Source organism: Nymphaea colorata, chromosome 2, assembly GCF_008831285.2.
Source record: "Nymphaea colorata isolate Beijing-Zhang1983 chromosome 2, ASM883128v2, whole genome shotgun sequence".
Lineage (NCBI taxonomy): Eukaryota > Viridiplantae > Streptophyta > Magnoliopsida > Nymphaeales > Nymphaeaceae > Nymphaea > Nymphaea colorata.
The window spans coordinates 16508679-16528918 of NC_045139.1; the positions used below are offsets into that span (position 1 = coordinate 16508679).

At 39.2% G+C, this 20240-nt stretch overlaps 2 protein-coding genes across 3 annotated transcripts; both read left to right on the forward strand.

The window, feature by feature from the left end:
- The first annotated feature begins 1835 nt into the window (after positions 1 to 1835).
- Positions 1836 to 12137, forward strand: LOC116247186 (DNA-directed RNA polymerase II subunit RPB2). The gene is made up of 25 exons (XM_031619199.2): positions 1836 to 2334; positions 3204 to 3425; positions 3545 to 3835; positions 4733 to 4930; positions 5421 to 5485; positions 5654 to 5740; positions 5824 to 5944; positions 6032 to 6076; positions 6166 to 6303; positions 6439 to 6511; positions 6642 to 6718; positions 6806 to 6913; positions 7034 to 7150; positions 8174 to 8329; positions 8451 to 8552; positions 8673 to 8798; positions 8904 to 8981; positions 9048 to 9143; positions 9243 to 9358; positions 9434 to 9503; positions 9618 to 9671; positions 9753 to 9896; positions 10319 to 10618; positions 10787 to 11209; positions 11505 to 12137. The coding sequence occupies exons 1-25, from the start codon at positions 2101 to 2103 to the stop codon at positions 11616 to 11618; spliced, it is 3555 nt and encodes a 1184-aa protein (XP_031475059.1). The 5' UTR covers positions 1836 to 2100; the 3' UTR covers positions 11619 to 12137.
- A 1790-nt stretch (positions 12138 to 13927) lies between these two features.
- LOC116247261 (plastid division protein CDP1, chloroplastic) lies at positions 13928 to 20150 on the forward strand. 2 transcript variants are annotated; one of them, XM_031619313.2, is made up of 13 exons: positions 13928 to 14544; positions 15758 to 15871; positions 15946 to 16083; positions 16221 to 16325; positions 16442 to 16564; positions 16652 to 17020; positions 17101 to 17196; positions 17267 to 17389; positions 18238 to 18303; positions 18375 to 19157; positions 19277 to 19467; positions 19597 to 19704; positions 19775 to 20150. In XM_031619313.2, exons 1-12 carry the CDS (start codon positions 14281 to 14283, stop codon positions 19679 to 19681), a joined length of 2457 nt encoding a protein of 818 aa, XP_031475173.1. In that variant the 5' UTR covers positions 13928 to 14280; the 3' UTR covers positions 19682 to 19704; positions 19775 to 20150. The 2 variants fall into 2 exon arrangements, with proteins under 2 accessions (XP_031475173.1, XP_031475174.1); XM_031619314.2 differs by having other exon boundaries at positions 19793 to 20150.
- The last annotated feature ends 90 nt before the right edge of the window (positions 20151 to 20240 follow it).

The window sequence follows — 20240 nt, forward strand, 5'->3', positions numbered from 1 at the left end:
ATAAATATGTCAAATATGGATTTTATGTCTTATATAAGATTCTTAATTTTATGAACCATGGATTTCACCGTGGGTCTTTTGCAACTTCAGCAAAAACATGTTACATCATATCAACATCAAAATCTTGGATTTCAAAATTTGCTGGCTACTTCTAGTTGCCATAAATTTTTATTTGTTTTTTATTGAAAAAAAACGTTTTAAAATGTGCATTACCCACGATTTTTTGTTTGGCCATAATTTTACAAAGGATTTAGCAATCATTTTTTGTGTTTTTAGTGACACAAAATAAAAAGAAAAAAAACATCCAGTGAGTATATATATGCGTGTGTGAAAACAATTAGCTTACAAACCCTCATATACCAGACTGGACTTTGATGGAGATAAGTTGTGACATCAGTTCTAATGAGATCATATGATAAATATATTTTGCAAATATAAAAGCAAGATTGTATTTTTAAAAGTCCAATATGCCCTTTAAAGGATGAGTTAAATGGATATAGAACAAGTAAAAGTTTCTTTAAATAAAATCCATTGTCCTTTTTTGAGGGTATTATAGAATATTGAAAAAAAAAAGCTTGACTTTTGTATTTACAACTTATCTCCATGGTCTGATCTCATTTAAATCAATAGTGGTTTATACCAAAGTTGGTATGTGAGGAATGAGCCTGCAAGCATCCTACATCCGGTGTTTGCATCTACCATTGACGTGTAACTATGCGTACACATGTTCCATGAACCAAACACCCTCTTCACATACGGCATATCCGTTCTCTTTTCCCCTCTATTTTTTGTAAATGTTAGTTTTGTTTAGTATTGAAGTGAGTTGTTTTGGAAACAAAAGATCGCTTGGATTTTACAATGCACACAAAACGATGAGATTTTCTATTGTCAATAAATTGTCTTGAAGTTTGACCTTATAACCAAGGTTACACGTCTCAAAAAGCATAGCGTAGCTAGTGAAACTAAAGCCCTTTCATTGTAGAACTCTACTTCGATTTTCATGGGCTTTATGCTACAGAATTTAAAGTAGTGAGATATGACGTTCAAGTTGACGGATGTACCATTACCATTGCTCTAAAAACAACTGAATGAGAGGACCTTCAAGTTTCTTTTGAGCAGTACCTCCCTCTCACCTTACTTGAACTTTTTGTCTGGCTTTAATTCTCCCTTGTTTGTTTGGAGAAGTCATAAAAACCTAAAATGGTATACAACAACTATGAATCCATCAAGTTGGCAAGATTTACACATAGAAAATTTCGACAGTGGCCTTTGATTTAACAAAGCAAGACATATAACTTGTGAATTTTGAAGGCATCATTCAGAAACAAAAACACTTATTAATATTTTACGAACCATTAAACACTCTATGATAGTGTTTCATAATTCTTCTTTAATATTTGAGATAGATTTGTGTCATTAAATACCCCTTAATGTTGTTTAGATTTAAAGTAACCAGGCAGTGCCTTCAAGGTCTAGGTTCTTCTTTTTCATTGTCTTGGCTGTCTCTCACTAATTCCTAATCATTTTAATGATGAAAATTGCTCATATATGCACATAAAAGCATATGCATCTCTCTTCAATATTTAACCGTTGAAGTGAATGGAGAATGCCATAAATGTGGAAGAAAAAGATACGTGAATAATTGTTATCTAAAAATGCGCTTTCCCAAACGAGAAATCTTATTTATTAATCCAAATTTCATGTTCATATAGGTTCAATTGATTTGATAATTGGATCACAAAGAGAAGATCCGTTTATATTGAGATTTGATCCGTCAAAAGGCAAGCATAAAGTCGGCCTTCCGGCCACTCTATAAATAGCCGTCACCTTCCGTTTTTGCATTTCCATTGCTTTCTTCCTCGCTGTAAGTGGTGGTCTCCTCTCCCGCCTCCCCCGAAAATGCCCTCGTTTTCGAAACGTTCGAAAAAGAAAGAGTAAAGAAAATAATAGACTAAATCCAGCAGCGGCAAAGCGGCATCGCCTGTTCTGTTGGGGATTCAGTCGGGACCGTTTCCGTTGTTGAATTCGCTTTGTTGGTGTTTCTGGTTGCTGTTTTGGGATTAGAATTGGGGGTTTTTGTGCCCTGAAGTCGTCGGTAAAATGTATGCGGGGGAAGAGATCGACGATGACAACGAAGAGGAGGAGATCACCCAGGAGGATGCCTGGGCCGTTATCAGTGCCTACTTCGAGGAGAAGGGTTTGGTGCGGCAGCAGCTCGATTCCTTCGACGAGTTCATTCAGAATACCATGCAGGAGATTGTTGACGAGTCTGCCGACATCGAAGTACGGCCGGAGTCCCAGCACAACCCGGGGCGTCAGGCGGACTTTGCGGAGGTAGGTTGTTGATGGGAATCCCGCGGTTGGTTGTTCCTCATAAACTAAAATCTCCAGTGGTTTGCTTTTGAGGTTCAAGAACCATATTCATGGGTGCTGACCGTGTCCAAAAAGCTGGCGGAACTGTCAATAGTGGCTTATATCTTATGGGGGACTGTTGTTGTTTCCGTTTATGCCAGTGCTTCTACTGCGGAATATTGGATGCATTTAGTAAAGTGCAATAGGTTGTCTAATTGGTTTGGTTTCATAAAACTGTGTTAGCGCCAATTGCAACAGTGGAAACGGTAGTAATTATTTTTTTGTAGTTTTTCGTTAAATTGTACAGAACCTGTATTGTTTGTCTTGACTTCTAGCAATTGAAATGTTCATACGGTGAAAAGGCTTCCAATGTGAATAAATAGACGAGGATCAGCGGGCTCTGTTTTCCTATTAAATTTGCATACTTGCGACAGCTTGTGATCTCCATCGAGTCATCAGTCACTTGCTTTTTCTTGGCGGACAGTGTTTCCGTGATAACATGCGACTGATGGCCTTTGTTTTGTTAATATCTACTTTTATTAATGGACATCGGTTTACAAAGAAAAGAACTAACAAACAAAGAGCTCTAGTTAGTGTTTCCTCTTTGTGACTGGATTCACCGCTATAAAATTGAAAAGTGCCGTATTTCTCTAAAGGAAGGAATATCTAGTATCAGTGGACTTCTTTTGCAAGTTTGTTGGTCAGTTGCAGCTTTAATATGAGTCTACTGGGTTAACCTGTACGCTGAAAATGAAGTACCCTTCTGACGAAATGTCTTTCCAGTGTTTTTGTTTTTTATTCTCTGTTTATCTGGTTTCTTTTTGTTTTACTTTATTTTTTTCGGCTTGCAGACCATTTATAAGATCAGTTTCGGTCAGATATACTTGAGCAAACCCATGATGACAGAATCAGATGGAGAAACTGCAACTTTGTTTCCCAAGGCTGCTAGGTTGAGGAACTTGACTTACTCAGCCCCGTTATACGTGGATGTCACAAAAAGAGTAATTAAGAAAGGGCATGACTCGGAAGAGCTCGTAGAGAAGCAGGATTTCACTAAAGTCTTCATTGGAAAGGTAACATTGAGCTTTTATTTGCTATGGCATGTTAACTTGTTGGTTTTCTTTTGGTTCATTTTTCTTACTTGTGGTCTTAAGTGTTTGCTTACCTTATTTTTGTTCATGATCTATTGTAGGTCCCAATTATGCTTCGTTCTAGTTACTGCACATTGTATCAGAACTCCGAGAAAGATCTAACAGAACTTGGGGAATGCCCATACGACCAAGGTGGCTATTTCATCATCAATGGCAGTGAAAAAGTTTTGATTGCACAAGAGAAGATGAGTACAAATCATGTATATGTTTTCAAAAAAAGACAGCCAAACAAGTATGCATACGTAGCAGAGGTACGATCTATGGCCGAGTCACAGAATAGGCCACCAAGCAGCATGTTTGTTCGAATGCTCTCTCGGACCAGTGCTAAAGGGGTGAGTCTGTATATCAATGCCAAATGTACCTGAAAAAAAATGGAAAATTTTATTGAAATTCTTCATTAATATGTAAAGTTGATGCAACTTGGAGCTCTAAGTAGAGTTGGTGGTATCTCTATCCTTAGTTTGCTGAGCATGCGTGGCAGCATGTGCATACTTATCTCATTAAGTTCCCTCATAATGGTCTTAGGTCGGTATCTTCTTTTTTGTTTTTCAAATTTTTGAGGGAATGGAATACATTGTTAAGAAAAAGTTTAGGAAATGTTACACATTAAGCAGAAGTAGATCACAAAGATGCTGATGCTATAATGGGTTACAGTCTGACTACGAGTATCTTCCTCATGCCCCTAAAACTTGGTATAGGAGGATGAAAGAAGAACATGACTTTTATGGTTAAGATTTAAAAACGCTCGAACATGCCCCTTTGATTTACTGGTCACATCAAATAATAATAATCCTATTTCCATGCAGAAACAAGTTGTATTCTCTCAAGGACTATACATGATGGATATTTTGGTATCGACTTGACGATTTAACCATAAAAAAGCCCAAGATAGACTTTTCTCTGTAACATCTTAGTTGTTCATGGATTAAACATGCACAGCTTCAGGAGGATTCAGTTCCATTTTTTGTTTTATAAAGATTATTGCCAAGAATATTTATTTTACTAGTAGGTGGATATACTTGTTCTTAGGTTTTGTTTTCCTCTTATATATAATAGAAAATAATATCCACATCCTGCGCCTCTGTTGTATAATAACCGTTGTCTTCTAAGGGTTACTAGAAAAAACAATTGAAGGAAAAACGTAGTTGGTTGCTGACAATCTCTCCAGCTCATCCAATAATTTGTACCTTTAATGCTATGAACGTTACACACATTTGTTACTTTTGCAGGGTTCCTCTGGACAATATATTCGAGCTACTCTCCCTTACATCAGGACAGAGATCCCAATAATTATTGTGTTCAGAGCACTTGGGTTTGTTGCTGACAAGGACATATTAGAGCACATCTGTTATGACTTCTCTGACACTCAGATGATGGAGATGCTTCGTCCATCACTAGAGGAAGCTTTTGTTATCCAAAATCAACAGGTATGACAGCTATGATGATCCATCAAGCTCTCTCCAACTGTTCTTTATAACAAATCATAAACTTCTGACCACATGATATAAGTTTTATGAATTGCCCCTATAATAGCAGTTGGTGTTTTTTGCTATTTCACACCTTATACCTATTGGATTGCGTAAGGAGCCCATAGAAATTTTCTGGTAGAAAATTTTTTCCATCTGAAACTGCTCTAAGGTAGTTGAGAAACATGAATATTGGAGTGTGTATGTTACCGCATGGTAGATATTTTCAAATCAGGTTTGGAAATGTATTTGCAAGGTTTGGATTACACATTTTATTTTGTCATTGTCCCTGTTTCTGCTATCTTTATGGTTTCTTCTTATTTTTTGTGTCTTGTACTCTAAGTTGTTAATTGCTGATGATAGCTCTATTTCTTTTGTAAACGGAATTTTCCTTGAAAAAGGATTGTTTTGGTTTGGAATTTCTCATTTTAATGTACTAGCTTGTGTTTAGGTCGCGTTGGACTACATTGGGAAGAGAGGATCAACAGTAGGTGTTACAAAGGAGAAGCGGATCAAGTAGGCATTGGATATCTTTCCTATGATCTAATATATATTTCTTTGTGTTTCATGCCTGTGTCTTTTCCTCTCTTGTTTGCCATGTTAATCTGTTGCTTCTGACCTTTATGATGTGTCTCATATGGGACTTTGTTGAGGTTCTGCTAAGTTCACTAACTTTTGTTCAAGGTATGCCAAGGAGATTCTACAGAAGGAAATGCTTCCGCATGTTGGGGTCGGAGAATATTGTGAAACAAAAAAAGCATATTATTTTGGGTATGCCATGTTATGTGAAATACGTGTTCCCATCAATGAAATTGCTCTGGATGCTCTATGACACTGCTATCTCTGTGTATCAGATATATCATCCATCGTCTTCTACTGTGTGCTCTTGGTCGGAGGCCTGAGGATGATAGGGATCACTATGGAAACAAGAGGCTGGACCTTGCAGGTCCTTTGCTTGGAGGCCTGTTCAGAATGGTTGGTAATTTTGTCTCTATTTCATTTATAGTTTGAAGGCCCAGACATCAGCTAATCCCTCTAAATCTTTCCTTTTGTCATTTTCAGCTTTTCCGCAAGCTGACAAGGGATGTTAAAACATATGTCCAAAAGGTCTGCTTTTTTCTTGTTTTTGCTTTTGCTTTCTATGCAGATAGCCGTTCTGTTGTTTCAAGGCTTAAGATGTCCATCTTCTTCAATAGTGTGTAGATAATGGAAAGGATGTAAATCTTCAATTTGCAATTAAAGCTAAGACAATTACTAGTGGTTTGAAATACTCTCTTGCTACTGGAAATTGGGGCCAAGCAAATGCTGCAGGGACAAGGGCAGGAGTTTCACAGGTTTTGCTTTCTTCTGTTTTGGATTTCATAATTTATTCCTTTTTTAGCATTTGATTTATACCGTTAGTTTCCAGTCAGTTTTAAGAATGGCTGGTTTTCTCTTTAACTTTGGTTGGTGGTTCCTTTCTTCAAAAGGTGTTGAATCGTTTGACATATGCGTCAACCTTGTCCCATTTGCGGAGGTTAAACTCTCCAATTGGCCGTGAAGGTGATTGTTTGAATCCTAGTTTTCTGACTATTGTCTTTGTTCCTAATTTAATATACTTTCTAATTTTGTCAGCTGTTGTCATGCATATCTGATATTCATATATCTGCTTTTTGCTCCTTTCCTCTCCCAGGGAAATTAGCAAAGCCACGTCAGCTGCACAATTCACATTGGGGAATGATGTGTCCTGCAGAGACACCTGAAGGACAGGTAATAATCATATGCATTTTAGATTGTGTTCTATTTCTCTTTTAGCTGATTTACAATTTCTAATAGTAGCTTCTGCTGCTTTATCAGGCTTGTGGACTCGTGAAAAATTTAGCGTTAATGGTGTATATAACAGTGGGTTCAGCTGCAAATCCTATCTTAGAGTTTCTTGAAGAATGGAGCACTGAAAATTTTGAGGTTGTTGTCTCACTGTCTCGTCTGTCAATACATATATGAAATTATAAATATACAAATAATATATATATATATATATATGTCTTTGTACCTGGACATGATTATTATTCTAATATTTCACAGGAAATATCTCCCGCTGTCATTCCTCAAGCAACTAAAATTTTTGTCAACGGGTGTTGGGTTGGCATACACCGCAATCCTGAACTTTTGGTGAAAACCCTCAGACAACTCAGAAGACAGGTATGTAATAGTTGAATGTTCCTGACACTGCTTCTTTTACATGTCCTGTAATATATCTCGTGCTCTCTTAAATATTCTTAAGAAAATTAGTTCACCAAGATTTTTCTTGAGATTTATTATAAAATTACACTATTGCAAGGATTTGCTTTCTGTGGTCAGTATTGGCCATTATGCGAGTCAGTTATCCATGATGGCTTAATCTATTGATTCTATCCAACCCGGTAGCCAATAAGTGATGTTATTATTAGCATGTTATAATATACAATATAATTGTCTGAAATGTTTAAAATTTATGCATACACTCATTGAGTTTGTAAGTTTGTTATATTCCATGCTCCATTGGAGAATGCATGAGAGAATGATATTCCCACTTCAACTTTGGTCTTAAACATACTTTCTCTAGGTTTTCTATTATATTACTGCGCATGTTCCAGAAGCTACTGATGGCTTGAACTATGATCATCCTGCTTAAAAGCTATCTTTAGCTGCTAAATTTTACCATAAGATTCCGATACTGCAGTTCAGTCTGATGTAATTGCTTCATTTCTTTCTAGGATATTTGTTACTTTGTGGATCTTTGGTATGTGTAGCATTCCTGGCTCCTAGTCAATAACTGAGAAATGATGTGTTTAGCATCATAGCATGTTGTAAGCTACAAAAATGATCTTTTTATAGTCATGAAGCTTTTAAGTTTGTCTATATATTCCAGGATCCCTTGAAGACTGCATGTGAGAATGTTATTCTAGTTTAACTTTGGCGGTAAACCTAGTTTCTCTAGGTTTTGTATGATATTGCAGTGCATGTTCCATATGCTACTAATGGCTTGAACTATGATCATACTGCTTTAAGTTATCTGCATGCGCTGTTTGCTTTAGCTGCATAATTTTACCATAAAATCCTGTTACTGCAGTTGAGCTGGATATAATTGTTTCATTTGTTTCTAGATTTTTGGTTACTTTGTGGCTCTTTCTTATAACATTTCTGGCTCGTATTGTGTGATATTAACTTCTATTTGCTCGTCAGGTCGATGTTAATACAGAAGTGGGTGTTATTCGAGACATCCGCTTGAAAGAGCTCCGCCTGTATACTGACTATGGTCGCTGCAGTCGTCCTTTGTTCATTGTAGAAAAACAAAGATTACTAATTAAGAAAAAAGACATTCGAGCTCTTCAGCTAAGGGTATTTGCTAAGCTTGATTTAGCGAGTTTTTCCATCCTTTCCTGTTTACTTTTCTTTTAAATGTCTGTCTCAATATGTTCCAGTGCATTACTTTTTACATCTGATTTGTTTGTTTTCTCAGGAAACCCAGGAGGAAGGTTGGCATGATCTTGTGGCAAAAGGTTTCATAGAATATATAGATACAGAAGAAGAGGAAACCACAATGATTTCAATGACTATTTCAGTTAAGTGTTGTCACATTCAACTTTTGTTGATTTTTATTGGTCATGGTTGTAAGGTTACATATGGTTGTTTTTAAATGTTGACTTCCATTGTCTAATTGCTCAAAATATGGGGATTGTAGGATTTAGTCAGTGCAAGGCTCAATCCTGAGGAGGCTTACTCAGAGACATACACCCATTGTGAAATCCATCCATCATTAATACTTGGCGTCTGTGCTTCTATCATCCCATTCCCTGATCACAATCAGGTTGGTTCTTAATGGAAGGGATGTGTATAATTCTCCGTCAAGAATAGATTTTGATGTACGTTGACTCTTATTCATGTCATCTATGTGTTTTGCAATGTCATGCAGTCTCCTCGTAACACATACCAGTCGGCAATGGGTAAGCAAGCTATGGGAATATATGTCACCAACTATCAACTGCGAATGGTAAGTCTCCTGTTATCATGGTTTCCCACCTTTTATTGGTGCTGATTATGAACCTTTTGTTTCTAGGATACTTTGGCATATGTTCTTTACTACCCTCAGAAGCCTCTTGTTACTACACGTGCCATGGAGCATTTACATTTCAGACAGCTGCCTGCTGGAATTGTAAGAACATGTTTTTCTGATAGTGGATTGTTTGGTTACTGTTATTTCTTGTTAATTGCTTGCATACTCATGAAGTTATCTTTTACTGCATTCTGCCAGAACGCTATTGTTGCTATTGCCTGTTACTCAGGATACAATCAGGAAGATTCTGTTATCATGAATCAATCTTCGATTGATCGTGGATTCTTCCGGTCGTTGTTTTTCCGTTCGTACAGGTAATTTTCATGATTGGCATACTTCTATATGCAGGCATAGTTCATTGATTCCTAATCAAATGTTCTCCTTATTAGGGATGAGGAGAAGAAAATGGGAACCCTTGTTAAAGAGGATTTTGGACGTCCCAATCGGGAGAATACAATGGTCAGCATTTCCTGTTCAATTCTATTTATCTTTTCTATTTTCTATTTTGTTCTACTTGTGAGAAATCCATGGAGTAGTTGTTGAAAGTTTCAAACCCTTTTTCCTTCCTTGCAGGGCATGCGGCATGGATCATATGACAAGTTGGATGATGATGGTCTTGCACCTCCTGTATGTACCACCTATTCCCTCTATCAATATGTTCAGTCAAATGTGATTTTATTCATCTAATGACCTTGTTTTCAACCGTAGGGTACAAGAGTCTCAGGTGAGGATGTCATAATAGGGAAGACATCACCTATTTCTCAGGATGATTCACAAGGACAAGCATCACGTTATACAAGGCGTGATCATAGCACAAGCTTGCGCCATAGTGAAAGTGGCATGGTTGATCAGGTAGATAAACATCGGCTGTTCATATATTGTTTCTAAAATGTTTTTGTGGACTTATAAATGCCTTAGAGCTGATCATGAATGAACGCCTTAGAGCTTATCATGAATCCACTCAAGCTCTTGGCCTGCATTTTTTCATTTTCATTTGATAAAACATGGCAGTTACGTTCATGATTGATGTGGTTCGGATAGTTATTGGCCTTATGAAGTGACCAATTCCTGTTAGGCGCAGGTTTTGGTTGCTTTGATCATCCTTGATTCTTGTCATACAGTATGTAGTGCTGGACGCCACAGGCTTCCAAGGAAACTAAAGATTAAATTTCAATTTTTCTGGACTCCTGATGGATTCTTGTAGCTTATTTATTTTGATTATTAGCTATTCCTTATCCTCCATATTTTCTTAACGAATTGTATGACTACTGCAGGTTTTGTTGACAACAAATGCTGATGGTTTGAGATTTGTGAAAGTGAGAATGAGATCTGTTCGTATTCCACAGATTGGAGATAAGTTTAGTAGTAGGCATGGACAAAAGGGTACTGTGGGTATGACATATTGCCAAGAGGATATGCCATGGACGGTGGAAGGCATTACACCTGACATTATTGTCAACCCACATGCTATTCCGTCTCGAATGACAATTGGGCAGCTGATTGAGTGCATCATGGGCAAAGTGGCAGCTCATATGGGAAAGGAAGGAGATGCTACTCCATTTACAGATGTCACAGTAAGTGATGCTGCATAGATCCTAAACCTTTAACCTTGGTTTTGAGAAATTAAATGGTTATACTTTGAAGTTTTAATATGTGAGGCTTGTGCTAAGTACTTAATCTTTAAGAGATTGGTCATTTTGAATGTTCTGCAAATTGAGCTAATACAAGCTTTTTTGTTTAAGGTGGATAATATCAGCAAGGCCCTTCACAAATGTGGTTACCAGATGCGTGGCTTTGAGACCATGTACAATGGCCACACTGGTCGGAGACTTAGTGCTATGATATTTCTTGGTCCTACATATTACCAAAGGCTGAAGCATATGGTGGACGACAAGATTCACTCCCGTGGTCGTGGGCCTGTGCAAATTCTTACAAGGCAGCCAGCTGAGGGACGGTCTCGTGATGGAGGGTTGCGTTTTGGAGAGATGGAACGTGATTGTATGATTGCTCATGGAGCAGCACATTTCCTCAAGGAAAGACTTTTTGATCAAAGTGATGCATACAGGATTCATGTCTGTGAACGTTGTGGACTGATTGCAATTGCCAACCTCAAGAAGAACTCTTTCGAGTGTAGAGGATGCAAGAACAAGACTGAGATTGTTCAGGTTTGAGCTCTCTCCATGTTTTCAGTTATCTATTTTGTGGATTCCAACTCTATTGTTAGTTCCAGTGTATTTTATGCATGGTAGAATGTATACTTCTTCAGTGCAAGAACTAGAATGTGCTGAATACTTTTAAGAAGCTTTTGAGGATACAGGCCCTTGGTATCAGTAGGTGTGAAAGTGCGGCATCGTCATTAAGTGTTTTCAATTTCATAGCGTCAATAGATTGCCTTGGGGGCCAGTTGAAGGTTGGGCCAAATTTAGTCTTACCTTTTGCTAACCTGTTTAAAAACTTCAGGTCTACATACCATACGCCTGCAAGCTGTTATTCCAAGAGCTGATGTCCATGGCTATTGCACCGAGAATGCTTACCAAAGAGATTAAGAAGTCCAAAGATCAAAAGAAGAAATAATCATAAGGTGCAACACCTGGAGCCATCATCACCGCAATGCTCTTTTTCCCACTCTGGGATACATCTGCTGCTGGATTTACATGTTGCTGCCTGATCCTCAAGAACACCGTTTTCAGTTCTCTTCTCAGACTCCCAGCATTCAAGTGGAAGCTTCGAAATCCTGAGCTAGTATAATAGTTGCGGCCTCCGTTTCAAGCGTTGAAAGGGAAAAGAACATTATCGGAAGTTCCTGAAGATGTCCTTTTTCGGTTTCTTGGCTTGGAATACTTCCATTGAATTTGGGCTTGGTGGCTTAAAGAGTTGAATGGTTGCGACGAACAGCTGCCTTTCTTTCTCTGAATTTAAGATGTACACTACATGGCATTTACTTCTCCTGTTGTGGGGTTATTTATGTTGTTTCTGCTGTATGTATCCATAATGTGAAGATTTAACAATGTGGGCTAAGAATCAAGAAAGCGCATAAATGTTGCTTTAGTGTAGGATGCTTCTTGTTGGTCAACAAAAGGTTATTTATTTCCATGCCTTTTTGTCGCTTGCTTTTTCTCCACCAACTATACTGTGGATGCTATGTTACGCTTTAGACTCGATTGCCACTTGGGTGGTTCCCCTGAGAAAGCACTTCATCAAATGTCAAGAAGATTACTAGGAAAACCACTTTCCTGTAAAATCCGACGATTTGGATGTTCGATTGGCCTGTCACTTCATCCCACTTCCAATTTACTTCTCGCTCCATACCACCGTCGTTTCATTCAGGCGCCGGCAAACTGATTTGTTTCAGTGGCCGATTCAAGATTTCCGCCCGCTTTTTCAATTGTTGACTTGTTTCTCTAATGATTGTCGACTGACCACTAGCGAGTTCCTGATGTTACTCAAAGTCCTTTCTTTCTCTGCTCGTAAGCTTTAGGGTTGAGTTGGTGCCTGATTATGAGACCCTCAATGCACATCAACTGATACACTTGAGACTGGTGGTATGAGATCGAGATCCTTAGGATTCAGATCCGTGGATTTAAAGTCGGACTCTTTCCTTTCATCGACCTTTTAACTCATAGTTTTTAACATGAAATATGAATTCCTACTCTTTGTTTAAATTGAGGATCTCCTTAAAACACATATTTTATGCAGCTTCAGATTTAAGATCCAGAGCTATATAAAACACAACCTCAATGTCACTATCAAACACAACCTCTGTGTCCATCTCATTACACTTTACAGGGACAAAATATACACCGTTTGAATCAGTACCAAGCGGCTAAGCCTAGGCATCGGGCTGACCTGGCCCAATAAAGAGTTAGGCTTGGCCCAAGCTCGGCCGCTACTCGAAACCCAAGCCCGATCCTGGGCTCTGCTTCTACATCTGCATCTCTAAGAAGAGCAAAAGCTCATACTTTTCATAAGCACCCCAAAGCGTAGGGCTTTGCGCCCAGCCTGACCTGATTATATTAAAAAGATATATTCTTAATATAAAACAATACATAAATATAATTAATTGTAATAATATATATTAATAAAATGATTAAAAATAACATTTAAAAAAACTAACGGTGCCCTAATCGGGCCCCATTGAGTCAACCTGGGGTTGCACGATGCCTGCTCAACCTTAAATGCCGCTGCATATAGCTCATTTAATCGTTGAGGAGGGTTGCTTTCAATGTTATGCTGCTAACATGAGAAAATATATTCCCACGTTGGACTTAGCGGCATTTTGATGATTTTGTGGCTTTTTTTTTGTTCTATTTATAGATTATAAGGGGAAGGATCTTCCATTCAACCAATAGAGACATCTTGAACATTTCTAACTCTTTAACACATGGCCCTTATTAGGACCATAATATAAAACCTGTTGCATTAAGCCATTAACTGTTAATCAGAATATCAAATACCTGATACAGGAAACACGTTTTTTTTAAAAAAAGCAAAAAAACCCGATAAATTACATGGCCGTTTAAAACTAAAAAAAAATGTTAAAACTGAGAAGACGCATTTTTAATGTGTTTTTCATGTTTTTCAGTTTTTTAATGCTAAACAGTTTATTTCTTATTTTTTATTTGTTGTAAACCTAGTTATTAGTTTCTTACCTATTTTATTTTAATTTTTTAAAAGTTACCATATCGCTTACCATATTATATTCGAAAAAAACTTATCGTTTACAATTTCGAGACATTATTGGCATGAAAATCGCGTGACGTTGTGCGTGGAGAAGGGTGGGGCAGCTTATTACCCGATTCACAAATCATATCCAGGGTTCGTATCCGAACCGAGTGGTTGCCTTTTATAAAAAGAAAAGGAGGAGGGAGAGAGAGTCTAGGGCTCTTTCCGTTGCCCAACGAACCTCGCCGAAACATTTTCTCTTCGTTTAATGCAAAAGCGCCCTCTCTCTCACTTCACCGTTCTTTTTCTCTCTCTTTATGATGAACAAGACCTCCAAACTGGGAATCGAGTTAAAGGCCTGTTAAAGCTAAAAATCTGGAGCTCCCATTTAGTCTCCTCCACTTCGGATCTTTCTCAGGGTTCTTGTCACAAAGCTGCATTCGTCGTTCAGATTGTTGTAGTATAGTCGGTGCGGCGAGAAATGCTGCAACACTGTGGTTGGAGGATCCGGAAAATGAGGGATTGGGATTGATGAAGAACTGCAGGGGCTTCGTGGGGAGGGCTGGGTCGCGGAATGGCCTTTTCGAAGGTAGCGCTTGGCGTCTCGGCTTCCTGTAACCTGAGCGGATTGCACGAAGAGAGAAGGCCTGTCTTGTTCTCCGATTTGGTCCAGGGTTTGCGAGTGCCGAAGGTCTCGTCGCCTGGGGCATCTCTGGGCGCCCGGCGGAGGAGGTGTGAGGCTCAGGGCCGGGGGAGGCTGAAGTTGGCGGAGGAGACGAGGACGGTGGAGAATGGGCACTCGCGGTCTAGCGTCGACATCCCCGTCAGCTGCTATCAGGTCGGAGTTCGTCAGCTACTTCCTTCTTACTTCTCTTTGCTCATCTTTTCTGCCCCCTTCACGTGCATGCCAGTTCCTTGCCCAATTGTGATTGGCGCCTCATCGGCGCATGACAATGATGAGCAGTTGCAGCGCTTAGTGACGATTGTATGCTTATAAAATGCTAGTAAGAAATGTACTATTTGATTACTATTAAGGTAATAAGTAGCACACTATTTGATTGCCGTTGAGGTAATAAGTGGCACCCTGATCAGTATCGTCTGATCTTTATCCTTCTAAACATTGAACCCGCTTTATTCACGATGATTAGTTTTCGATGTCTCAGTTGAACTCTGGTGAGATTCGTCATATGTACATCCACAGATCGATACCCAGAGAAATGGGTAGATAAGTTATGATCGATATGCAGGAAGAATATGTCCCCATTGGTGTCTTATGTGTCACGGTGGTGACAGCAAGCTCCACTGTACACCCGGAAAAGACCTATCACAATGGAGTCCAAATATACGCTTAATATTAATCCACGAGATTTGAGGGTTGGTGGAGAAAGGAACTGAGATGCATCAAGAAGCAGGCAGCTGCACTAAGTGGAAAGTGATGATATGGTTTCTTGTTTCCTGGTGATCATCTAGAGGTTTTATGTGCCAGCAGATCCCTCCTAATTCTACCAGAGGCATGAACGATTTCCATTGCTGGTGTTTTCTCTTTCTCTTGTGAAAGCTTTTCTACTCGTTTTTTTATGCCTTATCAATCCATAAGCAAATCGTTTTATTTCTAAAGCCATGACGGGAAGCTCTAGGCCGTGAGAGTTAGGAAACTTCTTAGTGGATAGTGGCGTGGTGATGAAGAATGATGAGACAAGAAGAAAAATTTCCAGAGTGAAAAAAAATTTCAATTGTAACAGGGCGTGGATGAGTCAACAGAGCACCTCCTATTTTCTTCACAGGGTATAGTAAAACTGTAAAACTATGACATGAATGTGACATAAAAGATACAGATTACACACTTTTGGGGAGTGAGATAAAAGAGTTTCTAATTAGCAGTGTGCTGATGAAATATGAGAGACACTGAGTATGATAATGTAGAAATCATTTATGGATCAGGGACAAAAATTTGCAGTATTTCACCTTACGGATTCTATGTTGACATCGATTGGGTTTGCTTTCTCAGTGATTAACCAGTTTCTTCTTCTTCTTGTCTTTTCCACATGCAGATTTTAGGAATTCCTAATCAGGCAGAGAAAGATGAAATCGTTAAATCTGTCATGGAACTGAGAAATGCAGAGATTGAAGATGGATACACCCTGGATGCAGTCATAGCACGTGAGGTATGTGTCTAACCTTAGTGTTGTATTTGGGATACTATTGCATCTGAACAATATCATTTTATTGGAGGTTACAGGAATTATTGATGGATGTGCGAGATAAGCTGCTCTTTGAGCCAGAATATGCTGGTAATGCACGAGAGAAGGTGCCTCCTAGAGCTTCTCTTCACATATCATGGACCTGGTTGCCTGGAGCTCTCTGTCTTTTGCAGGAGGTACATTGTTCTACGTTTCTCATTTTGCATGTGCAATCTAGGCACAAGGTTTTCTTTTGCGTTTTGCTCGTGTCATTTTGCAGAATCTTTGCTCTTAATTTCCCTGGTAGGGAAATTTGAAATGACTTCTATTGCAGGTTGGGGAGGTGAAGTTAGTGTTAGAGATGGGCCGAGCAGCTCTTCAGCGCCCTGATGCTAAGCCATACGTTCACGATCTTCTCCTATCTATGGCACTAGCTGAGGTATTGTGTAAGATTTAAGATAAAAGACATGTCCACTTCATTCTTTCCTATTGTAAGATTATAGCCTTCACTTTTCTTTATCCACTTTTGATGATGGATTTCCCTTCAATGCCAAGTGCTCAATTGCCAAACATGCTTTTGAGATGGGGAAAGTATCCCAAGGGTTTGAGGCCCTTGCCCGTGGTCAGTATCTACTTAGGAGCAAGACATCTTTAGAAAATCTGCCGCTCCTTAACCAGGTAAATGTGAACTTTGATGCTATGTTGAGGGAGGCTGAAGCTATTTATTTCTTAACACTCAAAAATTAACTTTGATCAAATGTTTAGATTGAGGAATCATTGGAGGAGCTTGCACCTGCTTGCACTTTGGAGCTGCTTAGCTTGCCACATACACCTGAGAATGCAGAACGCCGTCGAGGAGCAATTGCAGCTTTACGTGAACTGCTTAGGCAAGGCCTTGAAGTTGAAACTTCATGCAGAGTTCGGGATTGGCCTTGCTTCCTTGGTCAGGCGATGACGAAACTGATGGCTACTGAAATAGTTGATCTTCTTTCATGGGATGTGTTGGCTGTTACTCGTAAAAACAAGAAATCTCTCGAATCACAGAACCAACGGGTTGTCATTGACTTCAATTGCTTCTATATAGCTTTGTTGGCTCACATTGCTCTGGGATTTTCCACTAAGCAGATGGACCTGGTATGTCTGTGCTGCTATTTAAAATTTTCTTTCTCTTGTTGACCTCCTATTTTTCATAGCTCATTATTTGCCCTATGCAGATAAATAAATCTAAAACCATGTGTGAGTGTCTGGAAGCATTTGAAGGAATAAATTTGAAGTTTGAAGAATCTCTTTGTGCTTTACTTCTGGGACTGGTAAGTCTTCTTGCATTATCTTTTATCTTGTGGCTTATTGTCATGCCCTGCAATAACTGATATTTTTCAGGGAAGTGAGAAGGTTGTGGCTGAAAATTTTCAGCTGCTTGAATCCAATCAAAATCCATCTTCACAGAAAGTTGAGACTGGCCATAAGGAAGCTGAGGATGGCAAGAATATTTATCCTTCATTGGTATCATTCTGAAATTGAAGTTTTAATGTTGGAGACAACAAGCTCAGAGTTTTCACTTAGTATGTCAAATTAGGCACCACATTATATGTTTCATTGTGGTAGAAATAGTTCTCTGAAAAATGGGGGACTTGCACGTTAAGAAGCAGAGACCTTGGACACTTACTTTTTTGACTGTTCAATTTTGAAGATTGAAACATGTTTTGGATCTATTAACATATAGCAAGATATTTATTTAATGGAGGAACAATTTTCCTTTAAACCGTTGATGCTTTCTGGGTGGAACATTATTGGTCAAAATATAAAATGGGGATTATGTAGCAAATATTCTTTCTGGTGGATATTTTTTGGGTCGTCGTTGGTTACTTATGCCTTCTACTAGCGGTCTCTCTCTGTGTCCTGCAGCAATCTGCTGCTTCAAAAAATGGTTAGTTCAATCTCAAATGTAGTGGCAATGACCCAAAAAGTGTTAATCCTTCTTTCTTTGGAATTATTTTCGGGTCGTCATCCAAGTCTCATGTGTTAAATTATGCAGTTTGCGAATTAGAGTTTCCATGTTTCTTGGAACCTTCCATTTCTTTTCACATTTTGCATAACAGCCTTTCTGAAAATGTAAATTGACTTTACAGCTTCTGATTTTTTGCGCATATCACAAGATCGAATGTATTTGTTTTGCTCAAGATGTTTCTTTTCCATTGTAATACAACATGAACATAGTTTCTGGATTGTTTAGCTGGTCAACGTTGCTTTCAAAATTAGGCATCCGTACCCTGCCAAACCTTCAGCATCCTTGCAGATGTCCAGTAGGGTGTAAAAATATCTTACTCGAAGCATTTGCTGAGTTTGACCAGGAAAAGTGGCTGAAGAATTCTGCACTTGGTTTGTTCACCGATACAAAGGATTGCTCTCCATCGTTGGTCAGTGTGCTGCTAAATTTTGGAGTTCGTAAAAGTACATTTCAGCTTTATTTATATGTCCATGTTTGCAGGCTGAATTTTTTGGCGGAGAGAAGAAGAATTATATTATTGGCAGGCAGAAGAAAAGGACTGAACATGCAAGCACAAGTGTGAGCCAGAAATCTTCTTTCGTTCTCCCTCCTCCTCATAAGCTTGGGGCATCCGAAGATTCTTTCCAGAAAATTGATTCCACGCGGCATCTGGGTTCTGCAACACGGCAACTAGCACCCTCTAGTTTGCAGAGCCAATTGCTGGGAGACAGTGTTCATAGTGGTGCTAGCCCTTTGCCCATGCAAATGAACAGAAACATTGATCTGTCACAGGAGAAAGCTTGGGAAAGCTGGTGGGCAGTGGGTGAGTCAAAAGGGAGATTAACTGTGGCAGCTCTAGTCCTCTGCGTTGTTTTCACAACCTTCAAGATGTTTCATGTTCGACTTGGGCAGAAGAATGGTACTCCCTTGAAATTAAGCACAACCGCGTTTGCTTGGACAGCAGATGGTGCTTCGGACTCTGTCGTTCGTGCCACAAAACCCAGCATATTTGGGAGGATGACGGAACTCTTTGCTGTATTTAAGAACCAACTACATCCTCGGTCTCATTCACTAACCAACAAGAGTATGTGGCCTGCTGATGATCTGTTAGCTCTTATTAAGCCACCCACGAGTACTGGTGGTATGCTTCACAGACGACAAATGTCCCTAGAAGAGGCAGAGACTTTGGTAAAGCAGTGGCAGACAATCAAAGCTGAAGCGTTAGGTCCTCACCATCACCTCCAGAGCCTTCCTGATATCCTCTGTGACTCCATGCTCGATCAGGTCACCTGTCTTGCCACACTTTGCACTAAGACTACTCTTCTGTTTTTCTGTTGATTCTGATTTTAGTTGGTGTTACGTGACGTAGTTTGCCATTGTATAATTTTCTTTCCTGAAAGCAGTGGCAAGCTCTAGCAGAGACTGCAATGTCGAGTTCATGTTTTTGGAGATTTCTACTCCTGCAGTTGTCCATCCTACGGGCTGATATTTTGTCAGATGGGGCCGGCTGGGAGATGGCGGAAATCGATGCGATATTGGAGGAGGCGGCTGAACTTGTTGATGAATCTTTGCCTAAGAATCCAAATTATTACAGGTTTGTACGAGAGAGAGAATTCCCTCTCCTGTTTCGTTTTCATGAAGCCCTGTCACCTTTTGTCTTTTCGATTGGCTAACCAGCATCACTTGTTCTTGCGATATATGCATATAAAAATATTTGGCGCAGTACATACCAAATCCGTTATGTTTTGAAAAGACAAAATGATGGGTCATGGAGGTTCTGTGGCTGTGGAATTCAGACTCCTGGTTGAACATTTTATCGGCATTAATGGAGGTTTGTCTGGCTATCTGCCTAGTCAAAGCATTTTAGTTCTGACTCTTTCTCATCGAGTTATATTGTTCAGTGCCTTCAACGGATGCAGGACTTTTATTCCATGTGCCAACTGAAAGTCGATCGTATGCATACATCCAGAAGATTGTGAAGCATCGCCGTTCCTTGGTTCCACGTTTTCAATCTTAACTTTGATTCGACAGTTCTACTAGATTTTCTCATCCTTACGTTCGACCATCATTGGGTTCAATCTGTACATTGGTAGGTGCGGGTTGTCTATGTACAGACTTTTTCTTTGAGCGTTGAGTTTCCCAGTGTCCGATGTCCGAGATACCGGCTGATTCAATGTTGAGTTGTGGCTTGTATATTTTTTTTGTTTCATTCTTTGAGAAAATTACTTGGAAATTGTATCATCTTCCATGGATAAATGTATTTCTTTCTTCTGTCTCTGTTTCGGATTCAGAGAGAGAGAGAGAGAGCTTTATTTTGCACGGCTATTTGGTCGAGAGAGAGAGAGAGGGGGTAGAGAGAGAGATCTT

Bases quoted from the DNA above. Each gene is read 5' to 3' on its own strand.
- LOC116247186 (XM_031619199.2), top strand. From the start codon at position 2,101: ATGTATGCGGGGGAAGAGATCGACGATGACAACGAAGAGGAGGAGATC. The intron at 5,945-6,031 runs GTTGGTAATTTT...TGTCATTTTCAG, and splicing joins TTGGAGGCCTGTTCAGAATG to CTTTTCCGCAAGCTGACAAG. The intron at 6,077-6,165 runs GTCTGCTTTTTT...CTTCTTCAATAG, and splicing joins TTAAAACATATGTCCAAAAG to TGTGTAGATAATGGAAAGGA.
- LOC116247261 (XM_031619313.2), top strand. From the start codon at position 14,281: ATGGCCTTTTCGAAGGTAGCGCTTGGCGTCTCGGCTTCCTGTAACCTG. The intron at 17,390-18,237 runs GTATCATTCTGA...GAGTTTGACCAG, and splicing joins AGAATATTTATCCTTCATTG to GAAAAGTGGCTGAAGAATTC. The intron at 19,158-19,276 runs GTCACCTGTCTT...TCCTGAAAGCAG, and splicing joins GTGACTCCATGCTCGATCAG to TGGCAAGCTCTAGCAGAGAC.